General features: G+C 50.0%; 4 protein-coding genes and 1 long non-coding RNA gene across 6 annotated transcripts in view; 2 read left to right on the forward strand and 3 right to left on the reverse strand.

Moving 5' to 3' along the window:
* Positions 1-82: 82 nt before the first annotated feature.
* Positions 83-6,945, forward strand: jtb (jumping translocation breakpoint). Its single transcript, XM_044172154.1, has 6 exons — positions 83-250; positions 2,014-2,257; positions 4,391-4,431; positions 5,430-5,515; positions 5,643-5,722; positions 6,185-6,945. Exons 2-6 carry the CDS (start codon positions 2,169-2,171, stop codon positions 6,339-6,341), a joined length of 453 nt encoding a protein of 150 aa, XP_044028089.1. The 5' UTR covers positions 83-250; positions 2,014-2,168; the 3' UTR covers positions 6,342-6,945.
* An 876-nt stretch (positions 6,946-7,821) lies between these two features.
* On the reverse strand, positions 7,822-12,847 carry LOC122864558 (glycosylated lysosomal membrane protein). Of its 2 annotated transcripts, none has more exons than XM_044172117.1 (7): positions 12,693-12,847; positions 11,000-11,164; positions 10,531-10,629; positions 10,174-10,338; positions 9,550-9,768; positions 8,879-9,147; positions 7,822-8,783 (listed from the first exon to the last, which is right to left on the reverse strand). In XM_044172117.1, exons 1-7 carry the CDS (start codon positions 12,792-12,794, stop codon positions 8,609-8,611), a joined length of 1,194 nt encoding a protein of 397 aa, XP_044028052.1. In that variant the 5' UTR covers positions 12,795-12,847; the 3' UTR covers positions 7,822-8,608. The 2 variants fall into 2 exon arrangements, with proteins under 2 accessions (XP_044028052.1, XP_044028051.1); XM_044172116.1 differs by having other exon boundaries at positions 12,681-12,835.
* On the forward strand, positions 9,680-10,332 carry LOC122864645. Its single transcript, XR_006375253.1, has 2 exons — positions 9,680-10,082; positions 10,139-10,332. It is a non-coding gene; the product is annotated as an uncharacterized LOC122864645 (long non-coding RNA).
* A 633-nt stretch (positions 12,848-13,480) lies between the features above and the next one.
* cct3 (chaperonin containing TCP1, subunit 3 (gamma)) lies at positions 13,481-22,454 on the reverse strand. Its single transcript, XM_044172095.1, has 14 exons — positions 22,306-22,454; positions 20,858-20,919; positions 20,518-20,568; positions 19,588-19,650; positions 19,408-19,504; positions 18,968-19,085; positions 18,506-18,692; positions 18,277-18,426; positions 17,650-17,782; positions 15,687-15,768; positions 15,419-15,599; positions 14,280-14,525; positions 14,025-14,156; positions 13,481-13,695 (listed from the first exon to the last, which is right to left on the reverse strand). The coding sequence occupies exons 1-14, from the start codon at positions 22,331-22,333 to the stop codon at positions 13,603-13,605; spliced, it is 1,623 nt and encodes a 540-aa protein (XP_044028030.1). The 5' UTR covers positions 22,334-22,454; the 3' UTR covers positions 13,481-13,602.
* Positions 22,455-26,007: 3,553 nt separating this feature from the next.
* Positions 26,008-27,764, reverse strand: part of LOC122864551 (protein disulfide-isomerase A3-like) — a 15,600-nt gene continuing 13,843 nt past the window's right edge. The window contains exon 13 of the mRNA XM_044172105.1: positions 26,008-27,764. This exon is cut by the window's right edge and continues 53 nt beyond it. Coding sequence (XP_044028040.1) covers positions 27,728-27,764 — 37 coding nt within the window. The 3' untranslated portion in view covers positions 26,008-27,727.

The following is a 27,764-nucleotide window of genomic DNA, read 5'->3' on the forward strand; positions in this document are numbered from 1 at the left end:
GTTCTTGGTGTTTTGTCGTCAAAAACATGTTTATTAAGTATGTGGTGGTGATGCTTTTATTCTGAAATCCTGTACCGGAAGTGCTACCTGTGGTACGTGACGCTAACCTGTCGGTCTCAGGCCGCGACAGATCCGGTAACAGTCGGTGGATTAAGTCGGTAGATTTAACGGTCAGTTTGTTATAAACTGTTTTCTCCTCTTCTCTGTTCCGGCGTTGACTTTAAAATGGCGGCTGTTTCAGCGGTTTACGGTGAGTGTTCAGACCTGGAGCTAAGCTAGCTAGCTAGCTAGCGTCTGTAGACAAATACAATGTTAGCAGGCTAACGTTAGCATTAGCTGGCAAACAGCTGGACTGTTTTCTCAGCGAGACACAACACACCGGTAATTATAGTGTTATAGTTAATATTTCCCATTAAATCGTTAATCACGCATGAATTATTCTGTGTGTCGTCTTTCAGTTTGCTATTAGCTTGTTAGCTAACCTGCTAGCGCCAGATATCTTTGATAGAAACAAGCAGCAGAGATTCAAATAACAAAGAAACTTTAATAAACAAACACACAACGGTTATTTTACGGGCCCGTTATTTACGAATCATTTTCAAGAGGTTTCTTGGACAGATTAGAGACTTATTAATTAATATAATTAACACAATGTGAAGTTAGTCAACACAAAAACACAGTTTAACATGAAGATACGAAGTTTCCAGTAGGGCTGCAACTAACGATTATTTCCATTGATTGGTCTGTCGATTATTTCCATTGATTGGTCTGCAGGCCTGGATTAAGTCAGTTTTAGGGCAAGGCCACTTTGGCCTTTGATAAATACCATCCGGCCAAAACCTGTGGTGCAATAACAATAAGTGATAATTACATTGATACGATCGATTAGGAGTCAGTCCATTGAAACATCACTGAGGTTATTTAAACTGCACACTGAACGTTTGACTTTTTCAAATGTTAAGTTCATTACATTGTTATATTTTAATGCTAAAGTAAAGTCTATAAATAGGCTAAGGGTGATCTAAATGCACCTGAACAAGTTTCAACAGCAGCGACTCTCCACCAGCCTCCGTTAGTCCGCCGCGCTGTTTTAGTGGGAGGAGACCGAGGGAAGGAGATGCGAACCGGTCCACAAATGAAGATTTGTCCCCAGATACGCGCTGGTTGGTGGATCAGAAACACGCCGAATTAAACGCTGTTGATCCACCGTCTCGTGTGTGTGTGAGACGGTATTTGAGGAGTTTTTCGGCCGTTACCAGAGTAACTACCAGGTTTGGTGTTGACTGCGGAGTTCGTTTTGTCTATTTCTACGATTTCAACACGGACTTGTTGTTCACAGTGTAGCGTTAGCATTAGCAGGGAAACAGCATCTGCCTGCTGAAAAAGTAGCAGCTCGTCAGATCTCACAAGTTATAAACTCTGTCAGTTCGCTGTTAGCAACGTGCTAGTACACTGTACAGCTGTTAGCTAATGTTAGCTGTTCGTGTTTACGTTAACGCAGCTGTCTCGTGCTACTGTTGATGTCCAGCGTGATGACGGAGACGCTGCGTCGCAAGTAGTTTTAAATTCAGAAATCCGCAACTTTCTTTCAAGGGCACGCGTTATTTCCCCCACCGGCTTCCCGCCAAGTCCCGCCCCTACTCTGCCTCTGATTGGCTAACCTTAACCAACCTAACCAAGGAAGCAATAAGTACTAGCCAATCAGAGGGAGTGCGGGCGGAAATAAAAATAAGCTAAGGGCACGTGTGGCCGTACGGCGTCCACGGTATAATTCCTGGCTGGAGTCTGTCGATTATTTTCACGATTGATTGTTTGGTCTATACAGTGTCAGAAAATAGTGAACGATGGCGATCTCGTGTCCCCGAGCCCATCGGTTAATGATAACCGATGTCGCTGATCAATTTTCTGTCGGATGACTAATCGATCAGTCGACTAAACGTTTCAGCTCCAGTTTCCTGTTGTTTTATAGAAATGTGTCAGACTGATTGATCTGTTTTCTCTTTCCGGTTTCAGCAGCCGGGAGCCCTGAGACAGGAAACCAGTAAGAGACAGTAACCGGGTCCAGAACCAGTCAGTAACCGGGTCCAGAGCCGGTCAGTAACCGGGTCCAGAGCCGGTCTCAGGGTGTCAGCGTGGCTGTGGTGTCGTCCTGGTGGAGGAGCAGGCTGATGGAGAGCGACTGTCGGATCCCCGTGGCCTGTTGTCGGCCTCGAGTCCTCGTCCTCCACGCTCTGTTCTGGGGCCTCGTCTCCCTCAGGTCAGTGTGTCCTCAGAGGTCAGAGGTCAGTGTGTCCTCAGAGGTCAGAGGTCAGTGTGTCCTCAGAGGTCAGAGGTCAGTGTGTCCTCAGAGGTCAGTGTGTCCTCAGAGGTCAGCGTGTCCTCAGAGGTCAGAGGTCAGTGTGTCCTCAGAGGTCAGTGTGTCCTCAGAGGTCAGCGTGTCCTCAGAGGTCAGTGTGTCCTCAGAGGTCAGAGGTCAGTGTGTCCTCAGAGGTCAGTGTGTCCTCAGAGGTCAGTGTGTCCTCAGAGGTCAGAGGTCAGTGTGTCCTCAGAGGTCAGTGTGTCCTCAGAGGTCAGCGTGTCCTCAGAGGTCAGTGTGTCCTCAGAGGTCAGAGGTCAGTGTGTCCTCAGAGGTCAGTGTGTCCTCAGAGGTCAGCGTGTCCTCAGAGGTCAGCGTGTAGTCAGGTCAGTGTGTCCTCAGAGGTCAGTGTGTCCTCAGAGGTCAGTGTGTCCTCAGAGGTCAGCGTGTCCTCAGAGGTCAGTGTGTCCTCAGAGGTCAGCGTGTCCTCAGAGGTCAGTGTGTCCTCAGAGGTCAGCGTGTCCTCAGAAGTCAGCGTGTAGTCAGGTCAGTGTGTCCTCAGAGCGTCAGCGTGTAGTCAGGTCAGTGTGTCCTCAGAAGTCAGCGTGTCCTCAGAAGTCAGCGTGTAGTCAGGTCAGTGTGTCCTCAGAAGTCAGCGTGTCCTCAGAGGTCAGCGTGTCCTCAGAGGTCAGCGTGTCCTCAGAAGTCAGCGTGTAGTCAGGTCAGTGTGTCCTCAGAAGTCAGCGTGTCCTCAGAAGTCAGTGTGTAGTCAGGTCAGTGTGTCCTCAGAAGTCAGCGTGTCCTCAGAGGTTAGCGTGTCCTCAGAGGTTAGCGTGTCCTCAGAAGTCAGTGTGTCCTCAGGTCAGCGTGTCCTCAGAGGTTAGCGTGTCCTCAGAAGTCAGCGTGTAGTCAGGTCAGTGTGTCCTCAGAAGTCAGCGTGTCCTCAGGTCAGCGTGTCCTCAGAGGTTAGCGTGTCCTCAGAAGTCAGCGTGTCCTCAGAAGTCAGCGTGTCCTCAGAAGTCAGCGTGTCCTCAGAAGTCAGCGTGTAGTCAGGTCAGTGTGTCCTCAGAGGTCAGCGTGTCCTCAGGTCAGCGTGTCCTCAGAAGTCAGTGTGTAGTCAGGTCAGCGTGTCCTCAGAGGTCAGCGTGTCCTCAGAGGTCAGCGTGTCCTCAGGTCAGCGTGTCCTCAGAAGTCAGTGTGTAGTCAGGTCAGCGTGTCCTCAGAAGTCAGCGTGTCCTTAGAAGTCAGTGTGTAGTCAGGTCAGCGTGTCCTCAGAAGTCAGCGTGTCCTCAGAAGTCAGCGTGTCCTCAGAGGTCAGTGTGTCCTCAGAGGTCAGCGTGTCCTCAGAAGTCAGTGTGTAGTCAGGTCAGCGTGTCCTCAGAGGTCAGCGTGTCCTCAGAAGTCAGCGTGTCCTCAGAAGTCAGCGTGTCCTCAGAGGTCAGCGGTCAGTGTGTCCTCAGAGGTCAGAGTGTCCTCAGAGGTCAGAGTGTCCTCAGAAGTCAGCGTGTCCTCAGAGGTCAGCGTGTCCTCAGAGGTCAGCGTGTCCTCAGAAGTCAGAGGTCAGTGTGTAGTCAGAGGTCAGCGTGTCCTCAGAGGTCAGCGTGTCCTCAGAGGTCAGCGTGTCCTCAGAGGTCAGCGTGTCCTCAGAGGTCAGCGTGTCCTCAGAAGTCAGCGTGTCCTCAGAGGTCAGCGTGTCCTCAGAGGTCAGCGTGTCCTCAGAAGTCAGAGGTCAGTGTGTCCTCAGAGGTCAGAGTGTCCTCAGAGGTCAGAGGTCAGAGTGTCCTCAGAGGTCAGAGGTCAGCGTGTCCTCAGAAGTCAGAGGTCAGTGTGTCCTCAGAAGTCAGCGTGTCCTCAGAGGTCAGCGTGTCCTCAGAGGTCAGCGTGTCCTCAGAGGTCAGCGTGTCCTCAGAGGTCAGTGTGTCCTCAGAAGTCAGCGTGTCCTCAGAGGTCAGAGGTCAGTGTGTCCTCAGAAGTCAGCGTGTCCTCAGAGGTCAGCGTGTCCTCAGAGGTCAGCGTGTCCTCAGAGGTCAGAGGTCAGTGTGTATATAAGTGTGTAATATGAAAACGTTTATTGAAATGTTTGTTGTGTTTCAGAGTGTTCGGAGCGGCTCTGCTGAGCGACGAGAAAACTTCAGGTATTGTCATCAGCAAGGAATCCTGGGAAAACCAAATGAATGCGTAGACTTTAATCTTGTGTTTGGCTGCTTTTCATTACGCTAACGTGTTTCCTCGCTTCCCTCGCGTCTCCGCTCCTCGCAGCTCCCTGAAGCTGAGCGCTCAGATCTGCACACATTTAAACAGGAACCGGTTCCTGTTTCAGCGTCAGAGCACAACAGCATGGACGAACATGCTGTGGGCCTCCTCGTCTCCTCTCCTCCTCCAGACGCCTCCTCCTCTCGTCTCCTCTCTCCTCCTCGTCTCGTCTCGTCTCGTCTCCTCTCTCCTCCAGACGCCTCCTCCTCTCGTCTCCTCTCTCCTCCTCGTCTCGTCTCGTCTCCTCTCTCCTCCAGACGCCTCCTCCTCTCGTCTCCTCTCTCCTCCTCGTCTCGTCTCGCCTCCTCTCTCCTCCAGACGCCTCCTCCTCTCGCCTCCTCTCTCCTCCAGACGCCTCCTCTCTCGTCTCCTCTCTCCTCCTCGTCTCGTCTCCTCTCTCTCTCCAGACGCCTCCTCCTCTCGTCTCCTCTCTCTCTCTCCAGACGCCTCCTCCTCTCGTCTCCTCTCTCCTCCTCCTCGTCTCGTCTCCTCTCCTCTCTCCTCCAGACGCCTCCTCCTCTCGTCTCCTCTCTCCTCCTCGTCTCGTCTCCTCTCTCCTCCAGACGCCTCCTCCTCTCGTCTCCTCTCTCCTCCAGACGCCTCCTCCTCTCGTCTCCTCTCTCCTCCTCGTCTCGTCTCGTCTCCTCTCTCCTCCAGACGCCTCCTCGTCTCGTCTCGTCTCGTCTCCTCATCTCGTCTCCTCTCCTCGCTCCTCCAAGTGCATTTAAGGGATCAGCAGATCCTCCATGACGGCGGAGGATCTGTGATTTCGGAGAGCGGACGTGAGGATAAGTTAGCGTGATGAAAAGCTGCTGCTGTTTCCTCTCATTTTGACCTCTGACCCCTCCTCCCCTCCCCCTCCTCCCTCCTCCTCCTGCAGCGGTGAAAGCGGTGGTCGCCCCCTGCTGGCTGCTGGAGGAGTTTGTGGTGACGGCAGAGTGTTCGCAGTGTAACGCCTTCCAGACTGTAAGTGTTGAAGTAAAAAACCGAATGCGTTTAAAGACTGCGTCCTTGAACGCCTTGAGAGTTTTGAAACTGGCTGGTGGTTGTCATGACAACAGCGGCAGTGATGAGGTTGTTTGTTGTGTTGCAGAGGTCGTGGTCGTCCTGCAGACCGACGGGATACGTGGAGAGAGTCAACTGCACCAGATCCAACAGAGACGAGTACAAGAGGTCAGACTGACATCTGGGAGCTAACAGCCAGCTGGGAGCTAGCAGCCGGCTGGGAGCTAGCAGCCGGCTGGAAGCTAGCAGCCAACTGGGAGCTAGCAGCCGGCTGGGAGCTAACAGCCGGCTGGGAGCTAGCAGCCGGCTGGGAGCTAGCAGCCGGCTGGGAGCTAGCAGCCAACTGGGAGCTAGCAGCCAGCTGGAAGCTAACAGCCAGCTGGAAGCTAGCAGCCGGCTGGAAGCTAGCAGCCGGCTGGAAGCTAGCAGCTAGCTGGGAGCTAACAGCGTGTGTTTGTTGAGTTTCCTGTCTGAACGTTAATGAAGCAGATTGATGAAGCTCAGTGTTCAGATCTAAAACATGAAACCTAATCCAGGAAGTAGCCACGTCCTTATTATGTACAGAATCTGATCGGACTCATTATCAGCAGATAATCAATATTAAAGTTAATTAAATCTCTCCCCCCCCAGCTGCCGCTCTGCAGTGATGGAGGAACATCTCTTCTGGAAGTTCGAGGCGGCCATGTTGGCTCTGACGGCACTCTTCGCCGTCGTGGTGGTCGTCCGTCAGCGCTGGCTCGACCGCCTCGCCTCCGAGAAGGTCCGCCGCCAGATAGAGTCCATCTAGGACACCAGAGACACCTGGACCAGGACTTGTGTTAGGACCTGGACCTTGTGGTTTTTATACTACAGCAGTATTTTAACAACATGTGGAGTTTAAACTGATCCAGACTGAAGACACACTGAGATCCATCAGGGATCAGGACTAAGAAAAACCTGCAGAGAACTGGACTCTTTGTTTTCACCTTCAACTTTATTTAAAATGGATTTAGAAACACGACGACCAGCAGACGTTTCTGACCGGTTTGATTCTCTTGAACAAATGATAAGTTTCAGACGTGAGTTTGAAGATGTTCGATATTCGACTTTAATTAAAAAACAAAAGAGCGAATCGAAGTTCAGCTTCAGCTAAAACGACTTTCGCATCAAACTGGACCTAAACCAGTCTGAACTGGGTCAGAACTGGACCTCAGCGGTCCTGGTTCTGAGCAGGTCTGACAGTCGAACTGTTTTAACTTCAATTCATTTTCTTTTCTCAAGAATTCAACTTTCACTCACTAAAATCCCAAATTAATTCTATTAAGATTATTTTCCAGTGAAACTTTATTTTAATATTCAGAGTTTCAGTGTGATGGTGAGGCCCCCAGACCACCAGACCCCCCAGGTCCAGGGGTCTGGGGGCCTCACCATCAGTGTGTTGAGTCCTCACAGCTTCATCAGGCAGAGCCTCCAGAGAGGACTGTGGAAGACCAGAACCAGGTCCAGGTAGACATTTGTTTTATCCGGTCTGGGGGTCTGAGCTCGGGGGCCCTCAGCTCGGGGGCCCTCAGCTCATGTCATCACAGCGGTCCAGTGAAAACCATGTATCTGAACTGGAGATACGTGGTTTTCAGACAGCAACTTTAGAAATCTGCTGCTAAAACTTTGATTTACTTTGTTTCTGAATTTAAAACTTTATTCTTCATCTGAAGGAACAAAAATTAAAAGTTTTGTTGCTCGCGACAGAAACTGGGTCAGAACTGGACCTCAGCGGTCCCGGTTCTCAGTTTAAATCCTCCCTCCAGACGAATCTGTCCACCTCGTTGGTTGACCTCGCCGCTCGCTGGGCTCTGATTGGTCCCTGAGATTCAAACTGAACCAACACGGCAGAGTCAGATAAACCTGCAGAGACTGACGTCATCATCTAACCCTTCTCTGATTGGTCAGACAACAGCTGATTAGTTGTTTCCCTGTTTGAACGCAGCGCCGGCTGGAAATGATCTTATTGCTAATTTTCAGGTTTGACTGTAAACGTCTGGTTTTATTTTTCTGTGAAGTTTCTGACAAAATAAACAGTTTGTTAAAAAACACGAGTGATGAACTGAAACTAATTTAGCTCAACACAAGTACACTAAAACTAAATCTGGCACCTCGCGGGGCCCCGGGTCCCGTTCTTTAAGGGCCCCCCTTAAAGATTCAGCCCTGAAGAAACTCTGAACATCATGAAATTAAACTTCTTTAACTGAAATAATATAAATAATAAATTATCTGGTGAATTCATCGACAAAGACATTTGAAATTTTTATTAAAGTAATTTTCCAAACTCAAAAAAAAAATCAAATAAAGAACATCTGAAGATTTAAAAATAAAATAAAAGCTGGTTTTACTGCTTTAAGAAGAGAATCAGATCTGAAGGACTTCGTCTGAAACACAGATCCACTTCCTGTTTGAGAGTCGACTTCAAGCTGAGTTTTCTCGCGTGAACGTGTTTAACGGTCTTCTTCGGTTCGTTACACGCTGCCTCAACAGAATCTCGCAGCACAGACCAGTTGGAAAACCGAGGCTCTGATTGGCCGACCCGGGCCAGGTCCAGGTCTCTGAATACAGTCTGCGGTTTAAAAGTATAAATCAGGAGATTCTCTATATTTTTAAAGTTCAGACTCGAACACTGATGATCTTCTTCCTCGGAGCCGAAGAGCAGCTGTGTTTTTAAAGATTTACGTCTTCAGCGGGAACCAATGGGAGCCGAGAGCCGCGGACAGGAAGTCAGTCAGAACGGAGAGACGCACGAACCCGGTGATGGTTTGAGTCTGAACGTGAACCATAAATCTGAAACAGCAGATTTAAGGTTTAAAAAAAGAAATCTGATCCTTTTCTCTGTAATCATTATTAATGAACAGTTATCAGACGAGCTGAAGGTCGTTTCCGTCACCGTTAAAAACAAACAAGTGAGGAAAGTAAAAAGTCTCCTGGGTCCTGATTGGCTGGATGGACAGTGATGTCACCGGTCCGTCGACACAATCACCGAGTAAATTTAAAACCGTCTCTGTCGTCTCATTGGCTGCGACCCAGCCGTCAGTTGATTGGTTCGTAGGTCGTCGTCGAGGCCGCCGCCCTCTTGCGGACGCAGATGCAGACTCCGCCCAGCAGCAGGAGGATCGTGGGAGTTCCCAGACCGACCGCCATCATGGTGATAACCAGCGGAGAGAAGGAGTCGACGGGAGGAGAGCCGGAGCCCACCAACACCGTCCTGAAGGAAACACACGAAGAAGAATTACGATTAGTTTAAATTAAATTTACAGTTTAGTTAAATGATTTAAATTCAGTCACTGAAACAAAACCGACCAGCTGAGGAACTTGGTGCTGTTGTAGAACGGGTCTCCTGCCAGGCCGAAGCTCACGTTCAGTCCGAATGTTTCTGGTTCTGCGTAGAAGGCTCGGATCAGACCGGATGCCGCCGCCGTCGCCTCGCCGCTCTGAGGCCGCGGGTCGGAGTGACGGCACGGCGTGGCGTCCTCCAAAGCCGGCTCAGACTGACGGTACGCCACCGGCTTCCACTGAACAAAACCCAGAACGTCAGAGCTGCCGTTCACTGACGAAACCCACTGAGACACCTGAGAGGTCAAAGGGCAACACGTGTTAGCAACGTAACTGAGAGCAGCGGTAACTTTGGTTTGCAGTCCGCAGACACACCTTGTACGAACAACACCGACAGACAAACGCGATCAAAGTGCGCTTACAGGGTAACAGACAAAACGCCCCTCGGCCGGGAATCGAACCGCAGCTTTTAGCTTGGTATTTTATGGTTTACGGTAAACACATCGTTTCCCTCGCATCTTAGTCCCCGAAGACGTGAGGTCAGACGTCTCGGCCGGATCGCGGCCGGGTCTCGGGTCAGACGAACCACAGCGTGTAAATAACTTCACCGCTCTGACTCTAAATCACCGTGAACCACTTCTACTGGCTGCAACATGTTTATTTATTATCTGTCAGCAGTTGATTGAATTATTGATCACCTTGAATATTGACGGCGTGAACTCGTCGTCAATCGATCGATGAACCTCCACTCTGCTCAGAGGATAAGCCCCGCCCACCGCCTGCAGTTCCAAGAGGAACCTGGAACGAGTCGCCCGTGGCAACACGCTGTCAAGCCACACCTCCAACTGGGAGGAGTTAGCCGTGTGGAGGAGGCGGGGCCATGATTGGCCACGCCCCTCCGACTCAAACACCGATAACTGCAAGAAAAAGAAAGTGATTAAAGGCTGAAAGTCATTATAAATAACATCCAGCCGCTAGATGATGACTGGTCAGTCCCGTTGCCCCGCATAAACCTGTACCGGCCCCGGGCCGTCGGTTCTGTTGGACTCTGTCGGACCCTGTCGGACTCTGCCGGACCCTGGCCCACTTCTGAATCCCATCTGATGCGCATCTTCGTTTTAACGGTACGTTGTACTTCTTGGAAATTTGCTTGAATTTTTCACATTTTAATGTTGAATGAAAACAAAAACAAACCACTGCTGCGTCACATGACAGAGGTCACATGACAGAGGTCACCTGACAGAGGCCACATGACAGAGGCCACATGACAGAGGTCACCTGACAGAGGTCACATGACAGACTGCTGTAGTTTGACCTCTGACCTGCAGGCACAGTGATCCGTTGGTGAAGGTTGCGGCGGCTCCGCAGAGCAGAGCGGTCGGACCCGACAGGTTGAGGCGGGACCAGCTGAAGTCCTGCAGCTCGTACGGAGGGAAAAGGTCGGAGGTCGGATCGGCCGTGTCGTTTACATCATCGTACTCCAACAACTGCGAGACAGGAAACAGTTTTATTCAATGAAAACATCGACGAGTTATTTTCCTCTTCGTTAAACTCTCGTACGGTTCAACTGATGATTTAATGTTCAGTCTCGTTATTCCCAACACGTTACTAACGAGTGACATCAAGTGATTTAAGGTGGACTGACTGATGTTAGCAGATTTAAGGTGGATATTTCTGACCCTGCTGAAGACGACGGCGGTGCTGTCCAGGACGCTGCTCTCTGGCTCCACCTTCAGGCTGCCGCTGTGGTTACGAGCCACAAACTGAGGCCAGTTCACCTGAGAGAGAAACACAAGAGCATCACACCTGGTCAGGACAGGTGTGCACAGGTGCAATATCATCTCTAGCTGATGATTGGCTCGTCGGTCGTCCCGTCACTTCCTCGTTCAAATCACACCAGAAAACTAAACGTGTTTATAAAGACGAGAAGAACAAAATGGAAACAGCTGCTTTCTGTGATTTGTCCTTGAAAGCGAGATGTGAAGACGTTAAAGTCATTAAAGTCATTTAAACAACATCGTACACTTTTTATACTCTTTTACATCTCGTTAATTTTGCAGTATTTGCTTTTCGTTTCTTATATTTATATTTATATTATTTATGTTTATTGTTTCCATGAAACTCTGCGGTGCTAAAGACGAGACAGACCTGGACGGTAGAAGAAGACGTGTTGGTGTGGACGAGCAGCAGCGTTGGCGCCCCCTGGCTGCAGAACAGGAAGTGGAGCGTGTCGTTGTCTCCCACGGCTCTCACGTGCAGCAGGTCGCCACCGGGAGGCGTCGAGGTCGAGCCGGGGTTCAACTCTACCGACAGCTGACGGAGAGAAGAAGAAACGCAGATCTCCATCAATCATCAGTGATCAAAGACTGACACCGATCGATCGACGGCTCGAAGAGAATCTGATCAAACTGTTTCTTTGTGGAGGAAAACATTTAATAACTTTATTGACGTAGAATAAATAACAGTAACATTGTTTTCATCTTTTCTCCTCGAGCAAATAAACACAAAACATAATTTACAAATTTATTTTTTACATATATTCAAACTTATTCTGAAGGTCAGTTAAAATTAATCAGCATTAAACTCACAGCAGCTAACAGTTCGGATTATAAAACATCAGAAAATATGTGACAAAGAAAAGCAGCAAATCTTCTTGTTTAAGCTGGAAAAAGCTAATTTATGGAATTTTTCGTTTGAAACATTTAAACAATTATTTGATTATATAAATCAATAGAGGAAACATCGCAGATTCAGCCGCGCGAGTCTCAGTCCGACCCAGATGATCAGAAAGGTCCGGTTAGCATCTTTTATTTATGTTGTTTGTTAGCTTGTTAGCGGTTGTGAAACATATCTGCTACGATGTTACGTAAGAACAACGTGAACACACGTCAGTAGATAGCGGAACGAGGCTCCAGGGTCCGGATTACATCCAGAAACGGGACTCGCTAACTTTCACTACGCTAACTTAGCTTAGCGAGAGCTCTGCGCTGCAGGTGTCAGGTTTCTTTGCCGGCGGCGTTGCGATTGGCTTTCGGATTTGTGACGTCCCAAATCCAGCTTCCCGGAGTCCGTCTGAACCTCGGAGTTCAGGGAAGCGAACAGACGTCGCCTCCTTCAGCGGAGCAACGTGCTGCCGACCTGGCGACTTATTCGGCCAATCAGGGAAAAGGCGAGAGATACATTTAAATACATTATATTGTAATTCGTTCCCACGCTGAGGCGTGCGCGGCAGCTTCCCTTTCTCTCCGGATCAGGACGTCACAGCCGGTAAATATGGAAACTGATCGATTGATCTTGTAAATATGGAAACTGATCGATTGATCTTGTAAATATGGAAACTGATCGATTGATCTTCTCCGTGTCGCGTGCTGAGTCTGTGATTATTTGGCCAAAGATTTCTCTGCTTTTATGTCTGAAACTGAGGTCTGTCCCTCGCTGCAGTCAGCTGTATGCAAATGACTGCGCGATGACGTCGTCGACATGCAAATGAGCGTATGACGTCACCTGACGACTTCTGGAGCTCGTGCTGCTTCTTCAGAACAAAGTTGGCAACAGGAAGTGAAAACACCTCCAGGGACAAACTGCACAGATACAAGTCTTTAAAGGGAAGCTCCGACATTTTAGGAGCCCAAACAGCTGAAACACGCTCGAGGACACTTTAAACTCACAGCAGAAGAAGTTACACAAGGTGGAAAACACGTTTCGGCTTTAGTTTACAGAATTTAAAACATTTAGCGGCTTTATGTGTATCTGAAACATTAAGCCGCTAAATGTAGAATATTTCTCTGTGAACTGAAACAAACAGTTTCACTTCCGGTCGTTTCCTCACCTTTCTGCTCACCTTTCTGCTCACGCTTTCTCCTCCGCGGAACAAACTCAACACACAAATCAGAGAAATCAGAGAAGAAGCTCCGCAGCTCCGCTTCTTCACCGCAGCCGCCATCTTTGTTGTGCCGCGAGGCGCCGCGGGTCACATGACCCCGTCCTTCCTGTCAGCTGACCGCCCCCGGTCAGGCCCCGCCCCTGTGTTACAGCTTAAACACGTGAACGAAACATTGACGTCACAAAAATGTGGAAATGACAAAAAGTGAAACAATGAATTAAATAAATATCAATAAATAATATCAATAAGCTCCAATCAGACTGATAAACACAAACCGCTTCAGAGGTTTAAGTGTTTATTTATTAACGATGTAATCAGGAGACAAACTTCAGTAATTTATTGATTGAATCATTTCAAAGGTGTGACAGAAGTCGGACCCACCTGCATTAGATTGCAGCCGTGTTTATTAATGAAGTCAGGTTTGTGTTGTAAATACTTTATATATAAACATGAACACCGACACGCTGACGTTCACAGCATCGGGGGAGGGGGTGGACCCCTACAGGGTCCCAGAGGTCCAACACCGAGGCCCGAGCCGGCTCCTTCAGGAGACTCGGGTCCTCCGGTCTGAGGAGGCCGGTGGATTATCAGAGCCGGTTCCGGCCAGCTGCTCTCTGAATACTGGACTTGGGACTCGTGAGCGGATCCACCAGCAGCCTGATGGGACGAGGTTCAGGTCTGACAGGAACTTGCTGCTGAAGTGGATCACAGACGATCCTTCTCGGATCGAAATCAAAGACCAGAAACAAGTTTCGAACTTTTACTTTATTGACGGTTTATTAAGTTTCAGTGAGTCGTCTGGTCCCCCCCCCCCCAACACACACACACACAGACAGAGACTCTGATGTTGATCTGGATCGATGTGGATCTACTCGGCTCCCTGTCCTCCCATCTGGCCGTCTTTGTCTTTCTTCTTCTGACCAGAGACGATGTCATCGATACGCAGCAACAAGATGGCCGTCTGAACAACAGAGAGAGAGACAGGAGTTAGTGATCAGAGGTGATCAGCTGATCAGAGGTGATCAGAGGTGATCAGAGGTGATCAGCTGATCAGAGGTGATCAGAGGTGATCAGCTGATCAGGGGTGATCAGAGGTGATCAGCTGATCAGAGGTGATCAGAGGTGATCAGAGGTGATCAGAGGTGATCAGCTGATCAGAGGTGATCAGAGGTGATCAGCTGATCAGAGGTGATCAGAGGTGATCAGCTGATCAGAGGTGATCAGAGGTGATCAGCTGATCAGAGGTGATCAGAGGTGATCAGGTATCAGTGTGAGTGCGTGGTCTCTGACCTCGACGGCGGTCTTGTAGGTCTGAGCTTTGACAGCCAGCGGCTCCCAGATCCCGAGGACCGACATGTCGGACAGACAGCCGGTCTCACCGTCGACTCCCCAGCACACACTGTTGTCCTGCGTGTGTTTGGCCTGAACAGACACACCGTCAACACATGATCAATAACTGCATTTACACACGAGTCATTCATAATTAAGTGATGATGGTTATAAATAAAGTTATTGACAGTTATAAATAAAGTTTTGGAGTCGTACCCTCAGCGACGTGAGCACCCTGATGGTGGAGGCGCCGCAGTTCTGGATCAGGGTTCGGGGGATGACCTCCAGCGCCTGGGCCACAGCGCGGTACGGCCACTGTTCGACGCCGGTCAGAGCGCGGGAACGCTCCATCAGACGCTTCGACACCGCCATCTCTACGGCGCCGCCGCCCAGCAACAGCAGCGGCTCCAACAGCACGTTACGACACACCTGCATGGCGTCCTGCAGATTCCTCTCCACCTCCTGAAGACCAAACACAGGTTTACGCACAGCACGAGGCCCCGAACGCCTCACAGGAAGTCACTTACATCGACTGGAAATAAGGCTGCATTTACTGAAGACAGTGGAAGTGGAGGTCAAAATACAAACACTTAAATGTCAGCACTGAGTAAAGTGTAAGTGTCAGTTAGATAACTGAAGTGCTGAACGAAGATGAAGCTTTAGTTTAGGTGTAAGCACTGAAAGGAGTTGAGATGTCAGTGTCATTTCTGAAAGCAGATGACCTGAGGAGTTAGAGATGATGATTATAAAAAGGTGGTAAAAGTGGATGATGTCAGCTGAAGTGGAAGCGCCTAAGACGGTTCAAGTGGCTGCACTGTGAGCAGTTAAAGTCAATTGAATAAAACTCAAGTGATAAAAGCAGTTGAACTGTCAGTGAAAGTAAGTAAATGACCCATTCTGCCCAATACACACCAATGTTAGAAGAACAGGACGCTTCAACTGCAATCACAAAAACACTATGAAAGAAAAGAAACTGAACTAATATGAAAAAGTTTCTGGGTGAAAGTGTGAGTGAGTACGAAGTGGTTTAAGAGGAGTCGAAGTGGTTTAAGAGGAGTCGAAGTCGTTTGAGAGGAGTCGAAGTGGTTTAAGAGGAGTCGAAGTGGTTTAAGAGGAGTCGAAGTCGTTTGAGAGGAGTCGAAGTGGTTTAAGAGGAGTCGAAGTGGTTTAAGAGGAGTCGAAGTCGTTTGAGAGGAGTCGAAGTGGTTTGAGAGGAGTCGAAGTCGTTTGAGAGGAGTCGAAGTGGTTTAAGAGGAGTCGAAGTGGTTTAAGAGGAGTCGAAGTGGTTTAAGAGGAGTCGAAGTGGTTCCAGCGACTGGAGTTAAACAGTAAACGATAATGAAGCGTGAACTCACGGCCAGGATCTCCTTGCTGGCTCCTCGCAGCAGGATGGTGCAGGCTTTCGGGTCTTTACACTCCGTGACGAAGGTGAAATACTCGTCGCCGATCTTCTTCACCTCAAACAGCCCCGCCCCCGTACCGACGTCTTCCTCACGCAGCTCGTCGGTCCGACTGACGATACGAGCCCCGCACGCCCTGAGAGAGAGAGACAGTTGAAAGACGCGTCTCCCGAGAGCTGATTGGCTGCAGGTGAACCACGTGACCTCAGCAGCAGCAGTTTACCTGGCGATGCGGTTGTTGTCAGTCTTCCTCACACGGCGAATGGCGGTGATGTTTGCCTTCATCAGGTAGTGCTGAGCCAGATCTGAGGGACAGGAAGGACACGGGTTCAGAGTCTCACCTGACGAACTGACAGACATTAATAAACCCAGTCTGTCTGTACACACAGGTAACGTGGTACACCTGGACCGCCGTGAGATCAGAGCCGATCCAGTATCAGTATAAACCATCAGCTCCTGTAGAACCAGAGCGCTGACGGCTTCATCCACACTGTCAAACGCTCTTCGCCACTTTTCTTCAAAGATCTGCGTCGACACGGTTAGTTTTACTCAAACTATCAGCCGACGTATCGACGTCACACTTCAAACGTTTATTTATCGGCCCCAAGAATCCAGAATCCGTCCGACTAAAGCTGAAAGGTTTGAACTTTATTGATCCTGATCAGAAGGCGGACGGCTCTGGTGCACAAGAACTTTAATTACACTGATTCTGGCAGATCATCATCAACACGATGGTGCAGGTGCATGATGGGAGTTTGTTTCTATTATATTATTAAGATTCAGGAGATCTTCATCACAACCTGACTTCATACAGTCTGACAGACTGGGACCAGGACTTTCTTAGACCATGACCCTCTAAGATCCACATCCAGGTCAGCTGGCCTGGACTCAACGTGGTACCTGACGGTCTGAGGCTTCAAAGATTCAGTCCGTGTGATCAAAGAAGACAATAAGATTATTAATCTGATCGGGTATTTGATAGTCAGGGTCGGGTACCGATACTTCACTGCTTCACTTCAAGTTCAGTCGTCCATCGAGAGTGAGTTAACTTCTTCCTGCTGGCTGCAGGCGCACTAACGTGAGCTGCAGGCGCGCTAACGTGAGCTGCAGGCGCGCTAACGCTGGCTGCAGGCGCGCTAACGCTGGCTGCAGGCGCGCTAACGCTGGCTGCAGGCGCGCTAACGTGAGCTGCAGGCGCGCTAACGTGAGCTGCAGGCGCGCTAACGCTGGCTGCAGGCGCGCTAACGCTGGCTGCAGGCGCGCTAACGCTGGCTGCAGGCGCGCTAACGCTGGCTGCAGGCGCGCTAACGCTGGCTGCAGGCGCGCTAACGCTAGCTGCAGCGCGCTAACGTGAGCTGCAGGCGCGCTAACGCTGCTGCAGGCGCTAACGTGAGCTGCAGGCGCGCTAACGCTGGCTGCAGCGCGCTAACGCTGGCTGCAGGCGCGCTGCGTGAGCTGCAGGCGCGCTAACGCTGGCTGCAGGCGCTAACGTGAGCTGCAGGCGCTAACGTGAGCTGCAGGCGCGCTAACGCTGGCTGCAGCGCGCGCTAACGTGAGCTGCAGCGCGCTAACGCTGGCTGCAGGCGCGCTAACGCTGCTGCAGGCGCGCTAACGTGAGCTGCAGGCGCGCTAACGCTGGCTGCAGGCGCTGCTAACGTGAGCTGCAGGCGCGCTAACGCTGGCTGCAGGCGCGCTAACGTGAGCTGCAGGCGCGCTAACGCTGGCTGCAGGCGCGCTAACGCTAACGTGAGCTGCAGGCGCGCTAACGCTAACGTGAGCTGCAGGCGCGCTAACGCTAACGTGAGCTGCAGGCGCGCTAACGCGAGCTGCAGGCGCGCTAACGCTAACGTGAGCTGCAGGCGCGCTAACGCGGGCTGCAGGCGCACTAACGCGGGCATCTCTTTAACGCTTTATTCACCGACAGACTAACCTCCGCTGCAGCGCTGCGTTCGCCGCCACTCTGCCGCTCGCTACACTACGACCACGTGACCACGACTTCATCGAGCAGCAGGGGCGACGCAGTCTCTCTGACAGGACTTCAGCCGGACCCGGGTCGGTTTATAACCGTAACGAACGCTCGGCTGGTTCAGTCTGAGGTCACACGGTGCTGCTTCCTGTCTCACCTGACGAGTCACTGATGTGTTGTTGTACAGGTGTGACGCAGGTGCGTGTGTGTCGTAGCGTACCTGAGATGCCTTTCTCAGTGAAGATCAGGTCTGGTTTGAGGCGGATGACGTCCTCACAGATCTGCTGGATGTATTCTTCCTCCATCTGCAGGATCCTGGCAAAGTCCTCCTCCTTACTGATCTCTATGTCGGTCTGCGCACACACACACACACACACACACACACACACACACACACACACACACACACATTACATTGACTTCCATTCACTGTGGACAGCCTGACCCAGACCCAGACCAGGACCTCAGACATGACGTTTTGCCTCATTAGGACCCGGCTTTGGTCCCCACGAGGACTACTGGTCCTGACAAGGTCAGTGTTCATACCACACACACTGTGGACGTGCTACACAGTGAGGACTGAAACACGTATTTTACCTGCAGAGTGAGGACATTTTGGCCGGTCCTCACAACTTCAAAGGACTGTTTGAAGGTTCAGACCTGGCTTGAAGGGTGAGGTTGTGTGTGTGTTATGTGTGCGGACTGTTTGAAGGTTCAGACCTGGCTTGAAGGGTGAGGTTGTGTGTGTGTTATGTGTTTTATATGTATGTGTATTGTATGTGTTGTGTGTGTGTGTTATGTGTGTAAGTGTTGTGTGTATCGTGTGTGTGTATCGTGTGTGCGTTACCTGGCTCTCGCCCTTCTTGTACTCCAGCGAGCAGTCCAGCAGGACGATTCGCGGCTCTCTGATCGTGCGTCTCATCCTCGGGTGAGTCACGTCCTTGTTCACCATCACGCCTCTCAGCACGCACGAGTCCTCGATGAAGCCGCCGGGAACCTGAACACAACACAGCAGGCGTTACGGGGAGCGCGGGACCGTCGGAGCGCCGGCGCAGACGTCGGACGGGATGACGCACCTTCTCCACTTTGGCGTACTTCTTGATGTCGATCTCTTTGCGTCCGTTGTCCTCCAGCTCCACGGTGCGAACGGCGTCCAGCGCGATGCTGCAGGCCAGCTCAGACCAGCGGCTCAGGGCTTTGGTGTTGATGGCGGAGTGGACGATCTTCAGCATCATGGAGCGGTCCGACGTGTCCACGGGCGTGCTGAGGACGGGGTCAGAGACAACAACGTGAATCCACAACTGCCTTCAAACTGTGAAAACCAATCAGCTGTTGCAACAGGAAGTCACCGCAGCATCACGAGATATTAAACTATCAGGGACTGGAGGTCTATCGTGAACAAATCTGCCGTTTCTCAGTTTCATTAACATCCGACCCGCCAGCGAAGAACGTTTGACGACATTCTGCAGCTGCGAACTGCGTTAAATGAAATGTGCAACAACGTTAGCATCCGCTAACGCTAACGGCGCCCGGCGTACCTGATCTCCTTCAGAGTCTCCAGCATGTCCTCCAGAGCCTGCCTGTAGGCGCTGATGACGACGGTCGGATGCATCTGCTGCTCCAGAAACTGCTCCGCCACAGACAGCATCTCCCCAGCTGCACACACACACACACACACACACACACACACACACACGCTGAGCTGACTTACTTAAATCTAGCGGTCGTGAGGTTTTTCAGGCGCCGCCGGCTGAGGCGGGTCTGTGGAAATAAAGCTGACTTGACGTTAGATTCACTGAACCCGAGAACGAAGAGAAGATCTTGAATCTTTTGTTTGCAGAAACGTTTCTTCACATCTCCGCGAAGAAACTTTCAGCCGCCATGTTTCGCAGCTGGACGCTGACGAGGAGGAAGAGGAAGAAGAAGAACAGAGGAAGAAGAAGAACAGAGGAAGGCGGGCTCGCCGTTCGTATCTCACCCAGTATGATGACTGACGTGGTGCCGTCTCCCACCTCTTCATCCTGTGTGCGGCTGATCTCGATCATCGACTTGGCTGCGGGATGCTGGACCTGGATCTGTTACCATGGAGACGCAGGTCCTTAGCAACAACAATATTAAGCAGCTTGTACGTTTGATTCCACTCTGAAGGTCAGCTCACCTCTCTGAGGATGGCGTTTCCATCGTTGGTCATCACGATTCCTCCCATGGGGTCGAGCAACATCTACACACACACACACACACACACACGTACACACACACACACACACACACACACACACACACACACACACACACAATGAGTCAATTAACAGAAAAGTATTCACTGTTTTGATGATGAATTGTTTGTTACGCTAAAGTTCTGTGCTTTCAGCTTCTAAATATCTTTAAAATGATTCAGTTACGAAGTGAATCGACAGTTAAAACCCCCAAGATGCACCTGTGACAGTGAAGCCAACATGTCACTGTAGACGTGAGAAACGGCGTGGCTCGTTTACGCTGCAGCAGGAAACTGAACCAGTCGGTTTCTGTTCGCGTACAAACATCTGACCGAGCCACAGACTGTAAATAAAGATGGCCGCCGCGTCTCCTCTTCCTGCCGCTGCGCTAAATGAAGCCAAAATATCCGGATACGGGAGCCGCCATCTTGGCTGGTGACGTCGTTTGGAGCCAGAGTCTGCGCAGCAGTGATCGGGGGTGGAGCCGCGGTATCGAGGCCCCGCCCACCCACCCGGCAGACCCAATCGCGAGCCGGCCTCAGCTGTCAATCATGACGTGAAACCCCGTTTTTATAGCATCAGATAACGAATTAAAACCAAACTCATCAGAAACACGAACACGTGAACAAACAAACAGCGTGAGGAGAGCGAGCTGAACTGACAGAAAGCATCTCTGGGATGTCCCATCCGCTAACATGGAGGGGGCGGGGCTTATGAGCTGTACTGCAGCCCGCCACCAGGGGGCGGTCCAGACGTTCTGCTTCAGTTCTGGGCAGCTGACACGTCGTCCATCTTTATAAACAGTCTGCGGGTCAAACAGCTCGCATACGGCCTGAAGTCTGAATTCAACAGTTTGTCAGAAGGTTTCTCACCTTCATCATGGCCCGCGGGCCGAGGCACGTCCTGATCACATCTGCGATGGTCTGAAACACACACACACACACACACGAAGAAAGAAAGGTTTTACATTCAGTGTCTCTAAGCAGCTGCATAGCTGTGACATCATTCGTGCACCGGTTGCGACCAGTTGAAATCAAAGAGGGATTTTTGTTCACTTGTTGCATTTGAATAATTTACAGGAAAGAAGCAGAAAGTCTGAAAATATAAACAAGTTTGTGTAACTGGCGCTTTCGTCTCACGACCCCCCAGAGCGATCGTGGGACCCTCGCGGGTCCCGACCCTCAGGTTGGTCCCTGTGCGGCAGAAACTGACCTTCGCGGCGCTGATGTTTCCCGTCTGGACTTTCCGTCCTGACTCTCTCTTTACGTTCTGGTCTGCAGAGAAAACAGAGACAGGAAGTTGAACTCACGTCTACGTTATTGATTCAGTTCCAACTTTAGCGTAGCATTCATTGATTATTCTACAGTCTCATGAATAGTTCTTAATTAGACGTTTCTGAACCAGACACAGGAACACGTCAGCTGATCATGACTAGATACCAGCGGGGCCGGCGTCTGAGACTGAACTGGTCTCAGCTGATCCACTGGATCCCACAGAACGCACTGACCCTTTATCAGACACTTAATCAGCAACAGTTCAGATAATCACAACTCTTTTTCTACGGAGAGTTCCCACATCAGACCTGAGGATCCAGCACCCGGGTCCGGACCTCTGGAAACAGTTTTTAAATGTATTTTGTGGCGCTTTGAGCTCCACGAGCCGAGCGCCGTGTAGTCCCGTTGTATTCAAACACGCAGACGTCTCCGAAACGATCCACATGATAAACGGCTACCGCTCAGAGGAATCTGCGGCTGTGATTTGGGGTGAACTGTCCCTTTAACCTGAAGGCGTCACTGGACTCAAACTGGGACCCTTCGGACTACTGGCTGATCAATGAATCAGAGAACAGCCCCACCTGATGACAAACCATCATCAGTAATGTGAAGTAATTACGACCAAGCAGGTAATTAGGTTTTTATTACACTCAAAACTAAACATTTTACACACAATAAAACACGTTATTTAATTTATGTTTTAGCATAACATGATAATCAATAACCGGTTCCATCAATAACTCATCAATATAGCATGAAATCGATCAGAGGGTGTGGCTGCCTCAACATCGCATCATTAAAACTGCGAACACAAGTGAGCTAACGTTAGCACTGCTAGCTCACGTTAGCACTGCTAGCTCACGTTAGCACTGCTAGCTCACGTTAGCACTGCTAGCTCACAGAGATTCATCTCCACGCTGCTGCTGAGTCACATCCAGCTCTGCTGTCTTCATCACAAACACCGCTAAAGCGTTAGCATTAAATACACTCTGATGGTGCGTGAAACAAGCGTTAGCCTGCTAGCGAGCTAACTACATTTTCATGCTGAGTAACGAGGGTAAGTCAGCTTAGCTTAGCATCTCGACATGCTACCCGTTGGCTCTGAACACATACGACACGAGCTAACGATGCTAACACCGGCAGGACCTAGCCGTCAGCTCGTTGTCTGTAGGCGGGGATGCTAACAGTTAGCCGGTTAGCACACAGACAGTTGGTCGGAGGAAGCACATGCTCCGCCGCTGGTTAGCTACCGGTCTCCGCTTTGTGTCGCAGCCGGGCCGCTCTGACGGTAAACGGCTACAAACCGGGGATGTTACGGTAACAAGCAGCCGCCATGTTAAAACAAAAAGCGTAACGCTGAAGTTTAAATATTTTTCGGATACTTACTGAGCACAAAGACCTGCTGGCCGAACATTTTGACAGCGCGAGCCGAGCAGCAGCGTCCTGGAAGGTTCTGGGAGGCGCGAGAGGAAGGAGGGCTCAACGGCAGGGGCGGGAAGACAACCACAGGCCTGACCAATCAGCTGACAGGACGAGTGTGACAGACAGGCGCTTCCACCAGTTAAATCAATGAGGCGAAAGAAGAAATAGAGCCTCAGCCTTTTATGGTGAAAACTAACCAGACTTCATTTAGATTTCTGAAGATTGTATTTTTATTAAATTGTTAGTTAAAAGTTTTTATTTTTCTAAATAAAAACACAAATTATATTAATGGATCTATATAACTTGTCTATGAAGACCAGCAGTATGTAAAAATAAAAGTATTTATACCAAACGTCTTTTTATTACTATTCATAAATACACAGAAATTGGAACTGGGATGTTATTTTAAACACTGATGTATTTCTCAGGTTTTTGTGTTTTTTCGTCTCTGTGGTGCAACCACATTTGTTTTATGTTACTTGTTTTATTTAGAAAGATACATGATGGATGGTGGAGCGGGTCAGGCTCACCTGGTCTCTCAACACCAGCTCTGCAGCTACAAACACAGCAACGCCTCCACTTCCTGCAGAGCCTGCAGAGCCAGGCCGCCGCCGCTACATCACTGCGGGAACCGCGGACTGAGGACCGCCAGAAGATCTTAGGGTCCCTCCTCCATCCAGGACACCTTCCAGAGGCGGCGTGCACGCAGGACCCGTCCCACAGAGGCTGCTCTCACACACACACACACAGCTCGCACACACACACACACACACACAGCTCGCACACACACACAGCTCTCACACACACACACAGCTCTCTCACACACACACACACAGCTCTCTCACACACACACACACACAGCTCTCTCACACACACAGCTCTCACACACACACACACAGCTCTCTCACACACACACACACAGCTCTCTCACACACACACACACAGCTCTCTCACACACACAGCTCTCACACACACACACACAGCTCTCTCACACACACACACACACACACAGCTCTCACACACACACACACACACACAGCTCTCACACACACACACACAGCTCTCTCACACACACACACACACACACTCTCTCACACACACACACAGCTCTCACACACACAGCTCTCACACACACACACAGCTCTCTCACACACACACACAGCTCTCTCACACACACACACACAGCTCTCTCTCACACACACACAGCTCTCTCACACACACACACTCTCACACACACACAGCTCTCACACACACACACAGCTCTCTCACACACACACACAGCACACACACACACACACACAGCTCTCTCACACACACACACACACACAGCTCTCTCACACACACACACACACACTCTCACACACACACACACACAGCTCACACACACACACAGCTCTCACACACACACACACACACACACACACAGCTCTCACACACACACACACAGCTCTCTCACACACACACAGCTCTCACACACACACACACAGCTCTCACACACACACACACAGCTCGCACACACACACACACAGCTCTCACACACACACACACACACACAGCTCTCTCACACACACACAGCTCTCACACACACACACACACAGCTCTCTCACACACACACACACAGCTCTCACACACACACACACACAGCTCTCACACACACACACACAGCTCTCACACACACACACAGCTCTCACACACACACACAGCTCTCACACACACACACAGCTCTCACACACACACACACACAGCTCTCTCACACACACACACAGCTCTCTCACACACACACACACACAGCTCTCTCACACACACACACACACAGCTCTCTCACACACACACACAGCTCTCACACACACACACACACACACACACACAGCTCTCTCACACACACACACAGCTCTCTCACACACACACACACAGCTCTCTCACACACACACACAGCTCTCACACACACACACAGCTCTCACACACACACACAGCTCTCTCACACACACACACAGCTCTCTCACACACACAGCTCTCTCACACACACACACACAGCTCTCTCACACACACAGCTCTCTCACACACACACACACACACAGCTCTCACACACACACACAGCTCTCACACACACACACAGCTCTCACACACACACAGCTCTCTCTCACACACACACAGCTCTCTCACACACACACACAGCTCTCTCACACACACACACACAGCTCTCTCACACACACACACAGCTCTCACACACACACACACACACACAGCTCTCACACACACACACAGTTCTCACACACACAGCTCTCACACACACACACACAGCTCACACACACACACACATACACAGCTCACACACACACACACACAGACACACACACACGCACACACAGCTCACACACACAGCTCACACACACACACACACACACACACACAGCAGCACACACACGCACACACAGCTCTCTCACACACACACACAGCTCTCTCACACACACACACAGCTCTCTCACACACACACACACAGCTCTCTCACACACACACACACAGCTCTCACACACACACACACAGTTCTCACACACACAGCTCTCACACACACACACACAGCTCTCACACACACACACACACAGCTCACACACACACACACATACACAGCTCTCACACACACACACACAGTTCTCACACACACAGCTCTCACACACACACACAGCTCTCACACACACACACACAGCTCACACACACACACACACACTCACACACACACACACACACAGACACACACACACACGCACACACAGCTCACACACACAGCTCACACACACACACGGCTCACACACACACACACACAGCTCACACACACGCACACACAGCTCTCTCACACACACACAGCTCTCACACACACACACACAGCTCTCACACACGCACAGCTCTCACACACGCACAGCTCTCACACACGCACAGCTCTCACACACACACACACAGCTCTCACACACACACACACAGCTCACACACACACACACACACAGCTCCTCACACACACACACACAGCTCTCTCTCACACACACACAGCTCTCACACACACACAGCTCTCACACACACACACAGCTCTCACACACACACACACACACAGCTCTCACACACACAGCTCTCACACACACACACACAGCTCTCACACACACACACACAGCTCTCACACACACACACAGACATCTCTCACACACACACACAGCTCTCACACACACACAGCTCTCACACACACACACAGCACAGCTCAAGAACACACACACTGCACACACAGCTCACACACACACACACACACACACGACTTCCTGCTCTTCTCTTCTTTCTTGCACAGCTCTCTGTATTCATCACGCTGTATTCATCAGCTGATGGGTGAACTTTTATTGATTGTCTATTTATAACGTTTGACTTTTTATTATTACATATTAGAAAATGTACAATTTAATTAATTGTCGTGGTTATTTGTTATTTCAGTTTTTATCATCAGATGTGAACAAATATGGTTTAATATTGTCACTCAAGAACCACAAACAGCTGACTTTAGCAGCTGAAGAGCAGCAGTTCGATAAACTGATCGTACGCGACGTTAAATCAGTGATCGGACGCTGTTTGATATCACAGGTTTATTAAATACTCGTCTTCAGTGAAACAGTAAAACAGTAATAAGGCTCAGAACATTTTCGCATCAGTTTGTCACAAAATGTACAAAGAGGCTCTGCTAACGTTCAAATAAATAAATAAGAAAAAAAGTTTGTCGTTTCCACAGATGATGAAATCAATAAATACGTTGCATTATTTTTGTGCATAAAATAAAAAAACAGTGCATGAAATTCCTGGTAGCTGAACTACTTTAAGTTCCTCTCTGAAAAGAGATTCAACAGTCAAGTAAAAACTGAGAAACAGACGTTCTGACATTTTAAAGACGCAACAACAAATCAAAAATCCTTGACAGATTAATCAATAATGAAAATGATCATCGGTTTGAACTAAAGGCGACAGGAGAGCTCTGATCCTTGAAACCTGAAATAAAGCAGATTACGGACGGTGTTCGTTTCGTTCTGTCGTAGATTTCAGAAGTGAAGTTATTTTACAGCGTGTGCATCTTCTGACATCAGGTAACCTCCGGGCTAAAACTCCTACCTGGTATTTCAGGTTGTCTTCTGTTTCCCGACTGTAACTCAACACAAATACTGAAACCTGAGCGTTTCATGCATGAGATCCAGCGTCTGCAATAGTTTGTCCACCAGAGCGCCGATACGTTTATTTTAACCGTAAAATGTCACAAACACTACGGAACAAATACAAACAAATAAACACGTTCATTGAGGGATTCTTTATGTGCTTGTTAAAAAACGAATATGAACTGATTTATTGTTATTGGTGTCGGCCTCAAATATTCAGTATCAGCCATTACTGATTGACTACGTTTCCCAGAGTGCCTTTCAACATCCTCAAGTTGGTGAGCAGCGACCACGGCCCCTTAATCCGCCACGACACGTCTCCAAACAGAATATCAAAATAAATAAAAACCTGTTTTCTAATGAATCAGCAGGCAGCCTGCTGATGCCATGTGTGACATCACGACGGACAATAACGGGAGAATCTGATTGGACTCAGCAGTGCAGCAGCTGACCATCCCTTCCTGTCTCAGGTCCAGGTTCAGGTCCTGGGGTCTCATTTATAAAACAGTGCGTGGGATCCTTACTAAAAGTGTACGTGCGCACAAAAGCCGAAAATGGCACCGCACACCTGCAGGCGACTTTCCCTTTATAAGTCAGTCCACAGGTGCGCAGGTGGATCAGCCTCTCACCCCGCCCTCCACACGCCCACACTCAACCGTAGACGGTCAACGCAGAGCACCACGTGAATACCGACGCATATAAACGAGCCTGCTTACCATGGCAACAGCAGCCGAGAGGAAGACGAAAAACGGACAGTTTCTGACGCAGAGGTGGCAGAGCTCGTGAGGTGGAGGTTACACAAACAAACAAGCAGGAGAAGAAGAACTTCTTCTTCTACCTTATCACCGTGTAGGCCCGTGCCTGCTAACGTTTCATATTAAGTTCAATTAAATGCGTGAGAGGCTTCAATTCACCACCTCAGCATCTGCGTCGCCAGTTTCCCGTCTCCAAAGTGTGCGAACGCACGGGTCAGAGTTTACGTACAGGCGCGCACGTTCGCCGTCAGGTTTGTTGTTATAGATCACAGCGATTGCGCGGGAAGCGGCGGACGCCTCTTTCAGCCCCCGTTTTGTGCGTAACGGTTATAAATGAGACCCCTGGTCTGTCAGCAGGATCAGGACTGTGTCCCCTCCTCTCTCTACGTGTCCGTTGTCATGGAGACCAGCTGGTTGTGTCCCTGTAGTCAGTCCTGATTGGTGGATGAAAATGTGTCAGAGTTCGTCCCTCGACCCGCTGAACACCAGACTG

This window comes from Siniperca chuatsi, linkage group LG17, assembly GCF_020085105.1.
Source record: "Siniperca chuatsi isolate FFG_IHB_CAS linkage group LG17, ASM2008510v1, whole genome shotgun sequence".
NCBI classification, from domain to species: Eukaryota; Metazoa; Chordata; class Actinopteri; order Centrarchiformes; family Sinipercidae; genus Siniperca; species Siniperca chuatsi.

Coding starts and splice junctions, on each gene's coding strand:
- jtb (XM_044172154.1), top strand. CDS start 2,169: ATGGAGAGCGACTGTCGGATCCCCGTGGCCTGTTGTCGGCCTCGAGTC. Junction 4,432..5,429: donor GAGCGACGAGAAAACTTCAG/GTATTGTCATCA, acceptor CTCCTCCTGCAG/CGGTGAAAGCGGTGGTCGCC. Junction 5,723..6,184: donor AACAGAGACGAGTACAAGAG/GTCAGACTGACA, acceptor CTCCCCCCCCAG/CTGCCGCTCTGCAGTGATGG.
- cct3 (XM_044172095.1), bottom strand. CDS start 22,333: ATGTTCGGCCAGCAGGTCTTTGTGCTCA. Junction 20,920..22,305: donor CCAGCAGGTCTTTGTGCTCA/GTAAGTATCCGA, acceptor TTTTCTCTGCAG/ACCAGAACGTAAAGAGAGAG. Junction 20,569..20,857: donor GAAACATCAGCGCCGCGAAG/GTCAGTTTCTGC, acceptor TGTGTGTTTCAG/ACCATCGCAGATGTGATCAG.
- LOC122864558 (XM_044172116.1), bottom strand. CDS start 12,794: ATGGCGGCTGCGGTGAAGAAGCGGAGCTGCGGAGCTTCTTCTCTGATT. Junction 10,630..10,999: donor CGTCTTCTTCTACCGTCCAG/GTCTGTCTCGTC, acceptor TTTCTCTCTCAG/GTGAACTGGCCTCAGTTTGT. Junction 9,769..10,173: donor ACGGATCACTGTGCCTGCAG/GTCAGAGGTCAA, acceptor TTTTTCTTGCAG/TTATCGGTGTTTGAGTCGGA.